Genomic DNA, 17,791 nt, shown 5'->3' with positions numbered 1-17,791 from the left:
TGTTTGTTGCATATTTTTTCAGCTTTGATTTAAATTGTTTTAGGGAAATCAATCAAGAAGAACTAACTATAGGCTACACCAGTGTAACCTAGTTCACCCACCCTGACCATGGTTTAGGACCTAGAATCTTTGCTCTTTGGCCGGAAACGGAAAGGGGGGCTGTTTACTTTTGGTTGTAGTCTTTTCGCTCGGTTCTCTGTCTCAACAGGGCTAGAACCGAGCGAAAAGACTACAACCAAACGTGAACACCCCCCTTTCCGTTTCCGGCCAACGAGCAATGAGTCTTCCGAAATAAATCAATGGGATTTACAAAATGCGCTAAATGTGCAATAAAACACTATAGAAACTGTATTTCGCTATGATACTTGATTCAACCACTCTATTTCATCCAACCTGGTCTCAGAGGAATCCGTGAAATTACTACGGACGAATAACTCGAAATCCGTGGACGCATCATGGAAACACACCGATTTCCGTGATGTGGCCACAGAATTCGCACCAATGCAAGTTAATGACGCTGATGTTCCGTGGCTCACACACGGATCCCCGTTTCAACGAGCGAGTCGACCACGACTCAAAACCCGGGGTGGTCTCACTGAAACACTTAAATTGTCCTTGTGTCCACTGAAGTTGCTCCAATGCAAGTAAATGACAATGATATTCCGTGGCACACACACAGATTCCTGTTTCATTCTGTGTGTGTGCTCCCGTTTCAATCTGTGTGTGTGCCACATTTGATCACAGCGGGGGTTTAACTCAAAATCCGTGGTGGTCTGACGGAATCACTTCAATTGTCCATGATGTGGCCACGGAATTTGCTCCAATGCAAGTAAATGACACTGTTATTCCGTGGCTCACACACGGATATCGGCGTGTTTCCGTGATGTGGCCACGGATCTCGAGTTAAGTGTCCGACCGTAGTCATTTCACGTATTCCTGTGAGACCATGTTGCCATATTTATGGTTAAAAAGGGGCGTGTAAAGGGTGGAACGTGAAGCTGATTCAGCTGCGCACACTTCATTGGCACACTTGGCACTCTGTGATTTATAAAGCAAAGATTGCGTACGGTGTGCGTACGCAGGGTTTTATAAGTCTGAATATTTTTTGGTCCACACAAAACTTGGCTCTTCGGCGTACGTACACTTTTAGTAATTATCCCACGCAGTTCTATAAAGGAGACCCCTGGTGTTTTCAATTGAAATAGGAAACGGCGCCCTTTGCTGCTGAGGTGAAGACAGATTGTAGAGTATGTCCGTGGCAACATAATAATAATAATGGATTGAATCTATATAGCGCTTTTCTAGACACTCAAAGACGCTTTACAGTGAAGGGGGGACCTCACTAACCACCACATAATTCATTTAGCAAAATAAAAACTCTTTGTCGTCACCCAGCTGCTGTTGATTTCATGAACAAGTTTAAACTTACTAGTGGTCCCCTGGATCGGTAAAGAGTTCAGGAGTTTGCCGATCCAGTTTTAGAGACTTATCTTTCAATATTTCACAACACAACCAACTTCAATTAATAAAAAAAAAATAGGCTTGAATGAATACAGACGTTTTTCAATCTTTAATTTTGTTTAATTATGTTTTTCTTTAAAGAGTAAGATGACATATAGCAGGCATACAGGCGATGATTATACTTTTGTAAATTTCCTCTAACATATTCTTAATCACATTTACACCCAACAAATATTAATCACAATTTCATCAATCTGTTTTCATCAACAGCATCTGTGTTATTATATCAAAGAACAAGCATAAAATGAGTTAATGTAGCAGACAAAGAAGGATGTCAATAACTGACTAATTGTTGTGAACACCTACTGTAGAAATTTGGGATGGGTGGATCGAAACCAATACTTCCAATGCTGATGATGGCACAGTTTTGAGAATCCATCCTAATTATTTTAATTGTATTTGTACACTTACTTTGGAAATTGTTCAAAATATATAGGGAAAAGGTTACCTGCCTCAAAAATCAATACAAAGTTGTGGCAAAACATATACCTCAAACCTGAACTTAGCGAGTTACAGCAGAAACAAGGAGGTGAAGCGAACAAAGGCCATGTCGTGGCAATTTCTCTATCAGATATTGCGTCTAAGACAGATGAGATATTTAGATGCAAAAAGCACACAATACTTGCAGGCAATTGCTGGTCATATATATTTGCAATAAAAGTACGAACAAAGATACTTCACAACATGCATCAACAAACAACATAACAGGCAAACATTACGATAATCTGAGGCCTCAGATGGGAGCTTCTCGTTGCGTGTTACTTCATACTCTAAAGGTACGCTCGGGACAAGTCCACCGATTGTTCAGAGTCTTATTCACTTGGGTTGGGTTCTGGAGGGGGGGTGTTCCCAATAAACCAAAAGCCTTTGTTTACCAGATGGTAATCTTTACAACTGAAGCTCCCCTGTATGCCATTGGAGGGGGTGGTGGCTGTGCCATGTAACCCTCTGGCTTCGGTGACGCTAGCCAGGGGGTCGAGGAACAGGCCCATACATCAAAGGATTGCACGGAAGATGATTTACAAAACACGAAAACATAGGAACAGGCAGGCAATAAAATGCATCACACGACCCTCGAAGGATAACACTTTAGATGACCCACAAGGAGAGTAGAAGGCAGGCAATATATGCATCACACAAAATAGTAACAAAACTGAAGTTCATAGATAGACCAAAAACATAACAACATGTAGATTTTCCATCACAGCCATTAACTGAGAAGTTAATATATAAAGCTACTATAAACAATCCTGTGCTTTTTAATTCCTGTTATATTCAAACAAAGTATCACACATGTCTATTAAAAATGAATGCCATCGCTTCCAAATAAAATGTTTTGGTTTCTAATCCAAGAAAAACTGTGTTGCCCATCCCCAGTGGAAATCATTTGTTCTTTTTATTTTTTAAGGCTAGCCCTAACCCTATGCCAGTTCGGGCATCTGGTAAGGTTGCCCACTACACACCTCCCTAGGGAGGTGTTCCAGGCTCGTCCAGTGGGGATGAGACCTCGAGGAGGAACCCGGACTTAAAACTGGCCTGCCTCGTGACTCCCCCATCAGAGCTGCTTGAGTGACTCTTAAACCAACGGGAGAATTTGTTAACAAATCCCCTTTTTTCAGTTCGTTTCATTGCTTCCTCAATGTATTCTTGCTCTATTTCAGTGAGCTTCTCCTGTATGGAAGCCTTGACCATGATTTCGGCAGTTCCTTTTATTTTTGTCAGAGACTGAATCCGTTCCAGGTAACCTGCTTTGCCCTCTGACTTCTCTTTTTCAATGAGCAGGTCGATGTACTCTGGCGTGCTCAGCGGGTTAGGCCGCAGAGCTATCTCCTTCAGCCGAGCTATACAGCGAGACGACGTGTCCATCAGGGACATTATCTCATCCTGAAGATTGAGAGCCTCCTCTTCCTGATGTCCCCTCAGTTCCTCGACTATGATCTTCGCCTCAAGGGCTTTTTCATACTTCTCTTTCACCTGTTGTATTGTCCTCATCTCCTTCACCTTGACGTAGTCCCACCAGTATTTCTGAAGGAAATGTACTGTCCAGTCACAATTTCCAGGGCAAACCGTGCATTTCCCATCCTTCATGGCAGAACACCTAAACTTTTGTTTATCGTCTGCCATGTAACAGGGGTAATGACAAGTCACTGAACACTGCTGACAGTTATTGATGTACTCTCCCTCTTTGGTAAGCTCTATTTGAAGAGGCTTGAGGATTTCAACTTCAAATTGAAAGTTTTCATTGCAAGCGATGTCAGCGTTGTACTTTTCGATCTTTTGTTGGGTTGAGCGGATCTCTTCTAGTTTCGCCAACCCCGCCCGTACCTGGGGCAGGATTCCTTCCACAGCCGCCTCTAACTGCTTTCGCTCGTTGAGAACCTCTTTGGTTAACTGCAGGCTTTTGGTCGTCATTTGTCCCAAGGAAATGAAGAAGGTTTCCATGCTGCTGGCCCCCATTGCCCAAAACATTGCATCAAAGTTGTTAACGTCCATCTCTTTTGCTTTTGGATATTTTGATGATTTGGAGTCCTGATAAGCTCTGTCACTGAACGATTTATTTTCAGCAAAAAGTGCAGAGTTGTAGAATTTGTGGTGCACCGGAAGGTCTTTGTCGGTTTTAGGCCATGGAATTTTGGCTTTATTGATCGCCTCAAGAACAGGAGGCTGCTGACCGTCTGCAAATGTGACCAGCATGCAAATGTTCTCTGCCAAGTCTTTACCAAAGATGGACAGCACCGAATCGAACATATACTTCTGTGAAGCCGTTATTCTTACTTGAGAGGCCTGGGTGACAAAACAAATTGCATCCATCTCAAAGACTCCCTTTTTCGAGGTGAAGAGACTCCTGATATGCTGTGTGATCGCCTTGTCACTCTCTATTCCCTTTGTGTCCCCGAAACCCAGAGTGTCAACAAGGGTTAGAGAATAAGGAACTTTGAAGCCATCTTGGTGGTTGATTTTGTAGGTGGTTACGTGGGTAGTCTGACTTTCAGCTTGTGACTTCGACTGATCCTCATTGATTAGTTTGAAGCGGAAAGAGTCTTTCCAATCTATGCCTAGGACGTAGTTGATCATTCCATTGATCATAGTTGACTTCCCTGAACCTGTTGCTCCCAGGAACATGAGAGTGCGATTTGGCCTTGCGCTGTTCTCGCCAAATGTGTAGCTCTCGCATCCATCTATCCTAATATCGTTTTTCTTCAGGGGTAACTTGAAAACTGAAGGAGAACCAGGTTCTATTTCTTTGCTGCATGCTTTGATTGATGTAGCCAATCTATCAGATAGCTTTTTTGTGCACACAAGTACTGATTCCTCTTTGCCAAGGCCAGAAACTCCACAGTCACATCTGACCCGGACAGTGTATCGCGTTGAAGGCTGCAGCCCTGGAATGACTTTGACTAGTTGGGAGTCGTTGGCTGTGAATATTAGTTTGCTCCATATACACTCTTCAGGGTTCACATCTAGAGATGTTTCAGCATATTCTAATATGTATTGCTTGGTCTCCACTCCACGTCCAAGCTCAGTTGGTTTCTCCCAGCTGACTGATAACTCTGTAGAATAACATTCCACTTGTAGTTTATCTGGAGGACTGGATGGTAAGAGTTTAATTAAAGAGCTACCTTCACAGGCCGGACCGCGGCCGACTGCGCACCAGGCTCTACATCTGAACTGATACTTTTCATTAATCTTCAAGCCAGACACTGTGACATCTCCAGCCTTGCTCTCCATTTGTTGATGCCAAGCATCGTCTCCATGGACACAGAACTCAACAGTGTAGTGGGTGACAGTTGTCAACCCAACTCGGGGAGGGGAAATATTCAGTGTTACACTGTTATGGGTTATGTCACGTATGATCATCTCTGGCTTTGAAGGTGGTTCAAAGTTGTTGTTGGATAAGGAGCCATCCTTGTAGAGATGGAGAGTTGCACCTTTCTTTACATCGTCTCTCATCTCAGCTGTTAGAAACCTGATGCTTTTGTTCTCTTTGTTTGCTTCTGCAAAATCCTTAAAGACTTTTACTTTCTCTTGCACCTTGTCCATTACGTCATTTGAGCAGAACCATTGTTCCTTTTCCACATCATAATCACATGACACGTTGTCTGTTTGGGTTTCATCCAAGTAGTTTGAAAGAGCTGAAAGGTAAGGCTCTGGGCCTTCCAGGGAGGTAAAGACAAAGCACACAGCATGTGTGATATCTGCACTGTGGATCTCCTGCTGCAGAGTTGTGCGACTTGTGACGATCACCATTTTGGACATCTTCTCAATCAGAGAGTTGATGATTATAATTTCTGTTCCTTTGCAATCCATCCACTCATTCAGTTTATCACTTTGGAAAGGAGAAGAATGTACTTTTTTCAGGATCTCTGCAAGAACACCTTCCTCCTCTCCTCCTCCTCGGATCAATGGGAGTTTCCTTGCCATAATATTCTGGACCTTTAGTTTATGCTGCAAAACCAGTTCTTTGAAAGTTTTCACCTTTTTCTTAACTTGTGCGAATTGCTGGGCTGTCTTGCATCTTTCTGCATCGTTGCATCTCCTTTCCAGCTCGCTGAGGTCCTCCAGGATATGCTGAGCTTCCCTTATTAAACCATCACTAATCTGTCGAACCAGTTGAGCAGCAGCAGAATCTAGAGTCTTCAGTGGCATTAACCAGACCTTCTGAGGCACTGCGTTCTCTCCGTTGGTTCCCAACCGCTTAGGTAGGCTTTGATAGACTTCTATTGCATCCTGAAATGACACAGGGGATTTCTCAAGGTTAAAGTCCCCATGGAACTTGCAGGAGAACTTGTCAACATTTTCAATGTCCTTGTCTGCCATGTTCAGAGAACCTTGACCGTCTATCTTCAAGCTGGGCATCTTCTTGATCAGCACCTTAAGATTGCCCTCGATGTCTTGCCGATCTTCCTTTTGTGACACTTCACGGTCAAACACAAAGAAGGCTTGTGCCCCATAAAGGATTCCTGTCACTACGTGTGTTGCTTGTCCTGACTCAAATACATATGGATGCTTCACATTACCTCTGCCAATGTGATTCATTGACAGCTGTTGGAACTTGGTGGTGGTTTTGTATTTTAGTGTAACTCGAGCCAGATTTTCTGAACTCTTAGAATCAGAGAGATATTTAGCCGAACCTTCTATCTCAACCATTCCACAAAGAAAACTGGCTTGCAGTGAAGCTTCAACATCCATTGCAGAAGATTTGTCTTTGATGGAGTCAGATGCAACTATCTCAAAGTCACTTTTGGGCTGGGGTCTTTCATCTTTATCTTTCTTTAAGGCTTCCCGATCCCAAAGTGTCAGAGCTTCAAAATAAGACACAGAGAAAGAAAATCAGAATCCAAGCTCAGAGGAATGTATAAAATACTATACATTTTGTTTATCTATCACTGAATGGTTTCCTAATGAAAGTAAATGCTTTCCTATGAAAGCTGTAAGGTCAACCTTACGCCAAAAAAATAAAATGAAATGTTAATGTGTTTATATCTGGAGAAATAAAGATTAAATAAAAATAAATGTAGGTGGAATGGTAATGCTGTGGGATGATATAGGCTGGTCTATATTCCTTTAAATCACACTAATAATTTACACTCTAGATTCTGACCATTTTATCTGGTTATTATAATAAATGTTTCTGTATGTATTGGTTCATCCCCCTTCATACCATGGACTATGATTAGACTAATTCATTTAAATAATATATTATAAACATATGCCATTTGGTAAACATTTTATCCAAAGTGTCTTGAAATACTGTGAGTGCATACATTTCATAGCATGAGAATAATGCCAAAGTTGTCTGTGACCTTTTTATTGTTTACAATATTTGAACAATTATATTGATATCCTAGGATCTCTTATAAATTGTTACAAACCTGTAAGGACAAAACAAACCATACTATAATAATAAATATGATATACCATAATATACAGTATATCATTAGCCATAATATAGAGTTAACTATTACCATAATATTCTTGTTTGTAAAGAATCAACGAGGCTCATGAGTACTGTAGTGTGGTGGAAACTGGGGTAATAGGTAATAATTAAGATAAGTGTTTTACCTTTACAAGATCATTTCCATGACAGTAGCAGATATTAATGGAAACAAGTGGAGGTTATTGTAATGCTAAGGGCTAACAAAGGAGCTGACACTAGTTGGAGCTCTAACATCAACAGATGATGGATTGACTGTATGTTGTAGGCCTACCGCAGAGTGAAAGCACATGGAAGGAGTTCATATTAAAAACAGCTAGCTGAAGCTAGCACAAGTTCTATTCATTATGTTTTATTTATAAATGAATGTCATATTACAGTTATGACATAAAATGCATATTCTCTGCAATTTACATGATTAAATCATCTCTTCTCTTCTCAACAATTCCGGCTTTGTGATAAGGTTTATAGCCATCGATTACACCCAAAACACAAATCAAACACAAATCAAAATAACGACATCAAGAGATCTGTCTTGTCCGTTAGACTCTGTACTCCGTTATATTGTATTTACCGGGGATCAGTGAGTCGTTGCGACAGTCGTAGAGCATCCCCAGACTGAAGGGCCGGCCCAGCGCTGCCAGCACTACGGTCTTACTAATGTCCACGGCCATCTGAAAACACACACACGCACGCACGCACGCACGCAGGCACGCACACACACACAAACACTTTTAAGGAGTTTTTTACCCGCTCCGTATCCAGCTTGTTCCACGCTTTAAGCACCCAGGCTACTATGCGGCGAGCTGGGGCTCTCATGTTCCCCCCTGCGGTGTATTCCTTGTCCACATCCAGCTGCCATCCAGTTGTCATACGATTCATGCAGACTGGTTTGAACGGCTGATTCCATGGATGTAGGCCTACTTTGCCTGTGCCGTGTTTTCCCGTTGATGTGTCGAAGCTGTATGGTTATGCTGTTGAGAGCTTAAATAAATGGTCTACTTGACTTTATTAAAGTTTAACATTTTGTTCAACAAATTGTACAACTGACAGATGCAATATTGTAGCCAGTGAAAAACGCAAAATTCTGACTTGTACATTTGTGCGCAGATTTAGAATCATTTGTAGCAAATTTGATTCTCAATGCATAGCGCATCACGTCGATATTGCGGTTTAGTGCTGCTCTCACAGATTCAGAAGACCCGCAGAGCGAATTCAACCCGGTCCACTTGACATCGGGTAGGCGAATGACTATTTGGCTACAGGCTTTCCTAATGTCTCATTTTGGCTGCTGGTGTAGCCTATGTGGTGCACTTCCCTATCCTTAACGTGAATATTAGCCTACTCAGTAGGCCACACACACGCACGTCTACTCAGTAGGCCACACACACGCACGCCCGCTCGGGCGTCCACACACACACACACACACACACACACACACACACACACACACACACACACACACACACACACACACACAGCACACAGCACACAGCACACACACACACACAGCACAAACTGTGCGCAGCCAATGATCATTCAGTTTGGCGGAATTACAAAAAGGACTCGAAAATCGAATATCCGTATTAACTCGAACAAAAAACTGAATATTAGGATGTTGAACTCAATATTCCAATTTTCATCTTTATGTTTATGTTGCTTATCTGCAAAAAGTTTACAGAAGTTCAACTTTTGTCCGACGGTACAATACAAATTGAAAAATAGAAAGGGAACGCACCTAGTTGTATCGGTCTGGCCCAGGTCCAGCGGTTCAGCCTTCAACACAGAGATAAGACCAGCTCCGGTTAGACCTAATGAAAAACTCAGTGTTAAATACGACACTTGGAATAACATAAATTACAATGAAATTCCACGCCTCGGGATCCCCCCGTCAGAGCTGGTCAATGTGGCCCGGGAAAGGGAAGTCTGGGGCCCCCTGCTTGAGCTGCTCCCCCCGCGACCCGACCCCGGATAAGCGGATGACGATGAGATGAGACAATGAAACTTGAAGTGAAATACACAACATTTACGGTCCACATTTCTGACGTTAGTTATGGGGCTGATTACCACTGATTACGTCCATTCAATATTACAAACGGGTGCACAAAATCAGGACCACAACCATGTCAATATAACTGATCAGAGAATGTTTCTGTCCTACCTTTGCTCTCCCGACTGCCTCACCTGAGAGCAGGAGGATGTGAGCTCCGGGGGGGGGGGGGGGGGGGGGGGGGGCTGGCCATGTCATTATTTGAAGTCACATCATTTCCAAGAAATGCTCCGGTTTCTCCCAACCCTTAGTTCAAGGGTGCACACACACACCCTAATCACACATATAAATACACACACACACACCCTAAACCCACATATACCTAGTACACACACACACACACACACACACACACACACACACACACACACACACACACCCTGAGAAAACATACTCAACATACTCACAGGGTGCCCAATACGTCGATCGAGATCGACCTTTCGATCCCCAGAGGGTTGGTCTGGTTGTATCGGTCTGGAGAAAGTCCAGATTCAGCCTTCAACAAAGAGATAAGACCAGCTCCAGTTCGACCTGATGCAAAGCTAAATATAGAACTTGTAATAACACAAATCACAATGAAACTTGAACATTATTGGTGTCAATGTAACACATCAAACAATGTTTCTTTGATCAGTTGCTTCACTTGTTCCGGATTTACATCGGGTTTTGCTTCATTTTCCCAGATTCACAAAATAAACACCCCTCACAATTGCACTGCAATTTTCATGTCACTTCTTCACATGTACAATTAGAAAGAATGCCTTGTGGGGGGGGGGGGGGGGGACAATGTTCATTTTGGGACATTGGCTGGATCTTTTGTGCGTTACCCCTTTTGACTGCTAGGTTCGACCTTTTGACCTGTCTGCCCTTTTGTTTAAATCCTGGAGAAAATAATTAAATATTTTTTGACAATCGCACCTGGTCTGCACCTGGGTCCTTAGCTGCAACCCTTACAGGGGTATCTTTTCACTTCAAGACCCTAAAGAGAAATATGTGTCTAGCCGGGACCCAAACTTAAAAAGAATGCATCATGAATTGCCATAACATCTACATTTTTTTAACTACTGTTAAAGAACACATCAAACCATGAATTAAAAAAAAATAAGAAACGTATTTATCTCATGATGATAGTACATCATAGCCATAATTCAATGTACGGATATGTGTTATTTACAGATAAAAATGTGCACAATTAACTTAAATTAGGACAAAGAAGCAGTGACTCAAAACACCCAAAACACTGAAGTGTTTCAGCTGGAGTGGGGAGTGCAGCCAAGCATACAGAATACACAGAACACCAAACAAAATCACAATCAGGGTAATAAACTCCTTACCTTTTCATTTAAACATCACAATCGAGACTGAGCGAATCCAGTCACACTAAATGTTATCTCAGCCAGAGAGTGAACACGTTGTCGGGTCAAGGTGCACAAGAAGGGAATGGCGGGGGGGGGGGGGGGGGGGGGTCACCACACAGCCTCTGAGCTGAACAAACACTCCTATGTTAATTAGGAATGTGAATACACGTATCAGCGTTTTAATGCATTTTACTCTGACAATTGGCGACCCAATAAAAGAAAAGTTTTCATATGTAAAGCACATGTTACTGAATGGACCCATTCCCTTTTGCGCTTGGAGAGGTACTAACCACTGGACTGTCCTGCCCCGCTAGCAACATTCCCGCGTTTGTTCATTCAGGTTAAGTCGATAAGGATGAGGTAAGCCGTCAACGAGCCGGGCATGTCAAACTGTTCATTGCCCGGCCTCTCTGATTATCCCTTACTTAATCTAGTGTTTTCTCCATATTTAGATGGCTCATATGGACTAATCACACCCTAGTTACAGCCAACAAACGTCTTCTAACCCTCGCGCGGTGTTCTGGCCGTTAATCCGCAACTGCCGTTAATTAGTCCCTGAGGTCCGCCATCTTCACCAATCAGAGGTCGGAGTGTCTCGTTAAGGCCATCTTCACCAATCAGAGGTCAGAGTGTCTCGTTAAGGCCATCTTCACCCATCAGAGGTCAGAGTGTCTCGTTAAGGCCATCTTCACCAATCAGAGGTCAGAGTGTCTCGTTAAGGCCATCTTCACCCATCAGAGGTCGGAGTGTCTCGTTAAGGCCATCTTCACCAATCAGAGGTCAGAGTGTCTCGTTAAGGCCATCATTTGGTTTGTAGATGGAGATAGTTGACGATATATAATTTGGTTCAGTGAACAGGGTTACAAATGGATTGCAGTTCCTCGAAACAGACAAGATTCAAATATCAAACTCTAAAATGTAATTCCTTTTAAACCACATATGGCTGAGAGACGACCCAAGCATCACATGACAACACTTGCTAATCGGCCCCTTTGTTTTCAGATAAGATACAGAACACTGAATCCCTCTGAGTGTTTTATGGGGTGTTGCCTGGATTCACTGTAATCGTAAAGAAAAATACAACATGATTATCTATAAAATATCACCTTGTGGTCCAAAATCAAACTGAAGGCAAAGGGCAGCAGTATAAAATGTACAGCTAGTGGATACACCATCAATCACAGACCAGACATTGCACTTTACAACTCGACAGAAGATACGTCACCTAAAGTGTACACAATATACAATAAGGCACAGACGGCAAAGAGATTTGGATGGACCGACCGCCCGCGGTGCTCCTGGGAAATGTAGTTCTGCTCCTTGTGAGGGCAGTGACGCGACAAACTTTCAGTAGATTCAAAGTAGGATTACAGAGATGGATTGCATGTTAGTTTTTTGTATTTTAGAATTGGTATGCCCACTGTGCTTAGCCAACAATAGGCCCATGATTTTGTAGCAAAGATTCATCCATGCTTTTGCATGTCTTTTCCACTAGATGGCAATGAAAACTCAAGAATGGAGACCATTGTGTTAGAATGTATATTTGGCGGAATTATTTTTTTCTTGTTTTGGCGTGTTGAAATACTCGGGGGGAAATTAAGGTTTTTGTTGTTGGCAATTATTTGCCCAGTCATAAGGCTTGATGTAATGTATAGGGAACATGGTGTAAGGGTTGTCATAACTTCAAAAGCTTAAAAAAGATCTGGGGCTTTTGAAGTGAGAATTCAGTCCCGAAAGCCACCCCCCTGCTCCGGGCCTGAGATGAACTAGGTTTTGTTTATCGTCTCTGGACCCTTTTAAATTGCACTTCTGCACTAATACAAAAGTAATCACTGTTGCTGTAAAAAATAAATAATTCGAATTCGAAAGGTCCTTTGTACGGTGGCGCATTGCATTCACATCACAATAAAGTTCCAGGTTATCTCGTAATTATGACATAAAGATCTCATTATTAGAAAATATCTGATAATTACGAGATCTTTATCTTTCCCATAATAACTAGATAGTTATCTCATACTTACGAGATCTGTAGGCCTATGTCATAAATACGAGATAATAATATCATAATTACGAGATATTTAATAATATTATAGGTTGATTGTTGGTCGGCTAATTCCGTAAAGATGGAAAGAAATTGGCAGATTCTGAGTTTGCGGTTCAATCAGTGGTTCTCAACTTTTTTGAGAAAACGGCCCCCTGACCTTACCCTGATCCTCTGGTTAGTTTATATAGAAATAAACTAACAACCCCACTCACACTCGTGTTATATTGCTTAAAGTTGTCAGTTCATCGTTTTTCATTGATTTTGCGTTGGTCACGAAGAAATTGATTCATTCACCGTGACCGCGTTGCGGGCACTCCCGCGACTCCCGGCCGCCACGTCTCCCGTCGCCCGGGCACCTTGACCACGGGCACCGCGGCCCAGGCAACGCGGACTCCACGAAAACAGATCGCACGCAGAGGCCTAATAAGGCCTCTATATTTTGTATTTGAAATGCAACAGTCTTTTCGTGGAGACTACGCTCAGAGCAGCTGGAACTGAACAAGAGGAAGGAGGAAAACGGGCTATGAAACAAAATTTGATCTTTTATTGTTTATCAGTGTTACTATAGAGATCATGACAATAGCTGATGTTACGGGAGTCCGGGCGTGTGCAGGACCGAACAACACAGTCTCACTCCCTACTCGTCAAATGTGTGACGCATGGCCAAGGATCCCTGGCGTCAATTCCCGACGAAAAAGGGTACCTTTTTCGTCGTTTTTCAACGCGGGGTCCGTCAGATAGACATTCATGTAATACCTTTTGCGTCGTTTTTCAACGCGGGGGTCAATCAGATAGACATTCATGTTAATCCCTCACCGTCGGATATAGACGAAAGGAAATCAATGTCTTTCAACGGTGATGCCGTCACGTTATGCAACTATTGTCGATTGATTTGTTTGACAGATTCACCATTAAACGTGTTTCTAATGACATTTCTAGCGGGAAATGTACTTTTTCCTTGAATAATCTTCAGTCAGTGAATGTGTATGATCTTTATTAATCTTTATTATCTGAATGGGAAATCCAATATTTTAGGACCGATTCACCGTTAAATGTGTTTCTAATAAAATTTTCTAGCAAGAAATATACTTTTTACTTGCATAATCTTCAATCAGTGATTGTGTCTGATCTTTAGTTTTATAGTTATTAGGAAGATTTTATCGGCTCGCTCGCATGTTTCAACGACGTCAGGTTGCTAGGGACGCTGCTTTCGCTAAACTAGCAGCTCATGTGTTTCCTGCGTTTGTGTTATTAAAACGTTACTTGATGTAACTTTTAATGATATGATCTTGTTAGAAACACGTATATCTGAGAGCCAACCCAGTCGCCAAAAGCATACGTTGACAGTGTACGTTTTCGTGAACACTGGATTACGTCGCATTTCAACATAAAATAGTGTGTTACACACACACACACACACACACACACACACACACACACACACACACACACACACACACACACACACACACACACACACACACACACACACACACACACACACACACACGCAATGCATTTCGCTGCTAAAACAACAAAGAAAAAATCCCTCAAATATTATTACTTATTATGACCCCCCCCCCCCCCCCCCCCCCCCTTAAATAAATGGCAGTAATGGCAATAACTATGGCAGAATAAAGAATAAATTAAATTATTATCATTCGACTTGAACATGTGTTTTTACAGTATAGAGTGGTGGAGGGATGACGTATCTTGGCCAACCCGGAAGTGAGCGTCGCCCCGGATTCCCTTGACAAAAAGCCAACAGGTTTTTCCATTGGATTTCGAATTATTGCAGAAAAATTAGCATCTTTGAAGCACCTCCTCAAAAACTGAAAATAAATGAATAAATAAAAATAACCGTGCTCCAAAGAACGAAATTTAAACCAATGCATTCTGAATGGGAGTGTTTCTCAGATTTTTCCATGCTACACAGAACGAAATGTAAACCCATGAAAATAAAGGCTCCATGGTCATAATAATTTACATATAATTAATCTCATGAGTGTGTAGGGTGGTATTCTATTTTTTTCAACGGGGCTGCATCCAGTCACTTGACCGTCATGGTTGCTATGGTGGTTGCTATCGACCACCCCCTCTAATCCTTACATGGCTCTAAAAAACACGCGGCAAAGGAGCTGCCGTCAATTGTATTGTTTTTGTCGTAAACTAGGGTCCGATGGTTAAAAAATAGAGAGATATTCCAAGGTATCCTTAAAAGGCTTGGGGTTATTTGAAACAATTTATTAAAAAAATATTTGTGAGAGGTCATTCCATCTCGAGTTTGCTTCCTAATTATGTCTAGTGTACACCCTTACTCTCCACAAGTACCCCCCCCCCCCCTTCCGCATATGGATTTGGATAATTGTTGCCACGTCATAGTGGTGGTGGTATCATGAAAGAGGCTCATTCAATTATGATCAATTAGGAGGCCGAAGTCCTAAAGGAAGTGATGCAATAGGTGACTGAGTCGAGAACATTTTCAAGTAAGCTATACCTTAGGGTCTCTTATATATCAAAGGGGGTCACAAAGGACGCATACGCATCAACCTGTGCCTCCAGCCCTGCAGGGAATGACTCAGCAAGTGCTCCATCTCGTTGCACCTCACCCAGCGGCTCGCTTGCAAGATTTTGGTCTGAAGTTCTTCCCAGACCTACACCGTAGCCATCCAACATGCATGTCTGAGAATCAGGCTTCTCTTTAATAATGACAAAAAGTAACGAGAGAAATACACATTAACTTTTTGTTATCTCATAAGCGGAGTGGTGCCGGCTCCTTTTGACCTTTTGACCCCAGGCTTCAAAAACGTGGCCACAGGCCAGCTGTGACTACACAACTTAAGCCACAAATGTACACCTCCATCCCACAAAAAATGGGGACTAAAAACTATGATCTGTCTTACGTACATTGACTGTACTGTTGGAGGTCACGCCCCTTTTCCGGCCTTTTCGAGATAGCTAGGGATGCTAAAATGTTTACACACATTTCCCGGGTCCCCGAGAACGACATGTCCAAGATTTTGAGTTCTAGCCCTTAGAGAAAAAATATTTTCCCAAATGGACTGTCATTTGGACAAAGCCCCTCAGAAGTGTTGCCTGGAAGACCTAATGGTTCAGAATGTGGTGGAAAAAAAGTTTTTGAGATAGGAAGGCCCTCCCGCCCTGAAATTTGAATAAACTTGAAACTTGGCCCGGTCGGACCCCGAGGGCAGGGAGGTGTTCTTCTATAACCTATTTTTGATAATGACAAAAAGTAACGAGAGAAATACACATTAAATTTTTGTTATCTCATAAGCGGCGTGGTGCCGGCTCCTTTTGACCTTTCTGAGTGAGGCGGAGGAAGCTGCCAGCCTCCGGTCCTGTGGCGAAGCTGATGCGGATGCTTCCAGTCAAAGAGCTATATAAAATCTATCTAGAAAAGCAAATACACAAAGCAGACTTGGAAATGGACCACCTTAGGCAAAAGATGCAAAAGGATGCTTTGGAGATCCAAATTTTGGAACATAAGTTAAAGGTGGGAGAGGTGCAAACTGGGATACCGTGCCCTGCTATAAAAACATACCCGATATGAATGACCTTTTTTTTTTGTGCTTTCAGGAAATAAAGAAATCCTCATAAAAAGTAGATTGTCTTTATTAGAACACGGGCTGTGGTGGGACAAGTTATTTTGTTGAACGGTTTACTCAAAGGGTTTTACTTCAGTGAACAATGCAGACGATTATGCTGAGCATGTGCATGTAGAGAAGAACAGCATCTGGTTAAAAGCAGTACCAGGGTCGTTTCTGACTTGCATTCTTAAAATGAGTTTCTTGACTTGCAGCAGTTATAGTTCCGTGGTTAGTCAGCTACTCTGATCATGGGAAAGCCACAACGTTAAAGTGACTGTATTAGCCTACAGAGCAGGTGGGATGCACGGGTAGCCTACAGAGCAGGTGGGATGCACGGGGCGGATCATTCTACACATGCGTTAATTGCGTTAAAAAAACAAAACTTAAACTTAAAGCATGCCCCCGGTGCGTTTGACAGTTAACATGGGGGCTGAGAAGGTGGTCTAAATAAATGATAGATTGCGCTGAAAAACGATAGCGCTCGTGAAGAAAATTATCAGGAAAAGAAAGTATATCCAACCGGGGTCTTAATAATCTTCCCTCACAGAGATTCCTTCTGAGGATCGCAGCCTCTACGTCCACAGGCTCTCGTAGAAAAGGACATGCCATTTCTAACACTTCCTTCTGTCGGAGAGCTGCCTTCAGCCTTAAAGACAACAAACTCAGAGTAGGTCTAACCACCTCCCGAGCAGGTTAGACCCACGGCGTATGTTGCCGCATTAAATAACCCTCGGTTGCGCTGAACCTGCTACCTGAAACGGAAAACCCAGAGTTTCCACTAACTCAGAGCGAACAAACTCGGGGTTGCCTCAAAACCAGCTACCTGAAACAGAGCTCAGGAGTTCAACTCTTTACCGATCCAGTTTATGAGACTTAACTTTCAAAAATTCACAACACAACCAACTTGAATTAATATAAAAAAACAAAAAATAGGCTTGAGTAAATACAGACGTTTTTCAATCTTTAATATCGTTTAATATTTTTTTACTTTGAAAAAGTAAGATGACATATAGCAGGCTATTATACTTTTGTAAATATTATTTTTACAGCCTCTGTTATTATTTCCTCTAACATATTCATAAACAAATTTACACCCAACAAATATTGATCACAATTTCATTTCTCTGTTTTCATCAACAGCATCTGTGTTATTATATCAAAGAACAAGCATAAAATGAGTTAATGTAGCAGAAGGAGGATGTCAATTGCTGTGATACCTACTGTGGAAATTAGGGATGGGTGGATCGAAACCAATACTTCTTATACTAATGATGG

The 17,791-nt window shown here is 42.2% G+C and overlaps 2 protein-coding genes across 2 annotated transcripts in view; both read right to left on the bottom strand.

Moving 5' to 3' along the window:
* LOC115548598 (verrucotoxin subunit beta-like) overlaps positions 1-17,791 on the bottom strand; it is a 205,966-nt gene that overhangs the window by 122,454 nt on the left and 65,721 nt on the right. The gene's annotated exons all lie outside the window — the stretch shown is intronic.
* LOC115548194 (uncharacterized) lies at positions 1,548-9,681 on the bottom strand. The gene is made up of 4 exons (XM_030362648.1): positions 9,618-9,681; positions 9,195-9,267; positions 8,031-8,130; positions 1,548-6,824 (listed from the first exon to the last, which is right to left on the bottom strand). The coding sequence occupies exons 3-4, from the start codon at positions 8,128-8,130 to the stop codon at positions 2,989-2,991; spliced, it is 3,936 nt and encodes a 1,311-aa protein (XP_030218508.1). The 5' UTR covers positions 9,195-9,267; positions 9,618-9,681; the 3' UTR covers positions 1,548-2,988.

This window comes from Gadus morhua, chromosome 8, assembly GCF_902167405.1.
Source record: "Gadus morhua chromosome 8, gadMor3.0, whole genome shotgun sequence".
Classification (NCBI taxonomy): domain Eukaryota; kingdom Metazoa; phylum Chordata; class Actinopteri; order Gadiformes; family Gadidae; genus Gadus; species Gadus morhua.
Note: the sequence above shows the minus strand (reverse complement) of the source record. Positions and strands in the feature narration are given on the sequence as shown.

What these genes read in the sequence shown, in the direction of transcription:
- LOC115548194 (XM_030362648.1), bottom strand. Translation starts at nt 8,130, where the DNA reads ATGGCCGTGGACATTAGTAAGACCGTAGTGCTGGCAGCGCTGGGCCGG. An exon ending in CAACGACTCACTGATCCCCG is followed by an intron (nt 6,825 to 8,030) that starts GTAAATACAATA and finishes CTTATTTTGAAG; the next exon opens with CTCTGACACTTTGGGATCGG.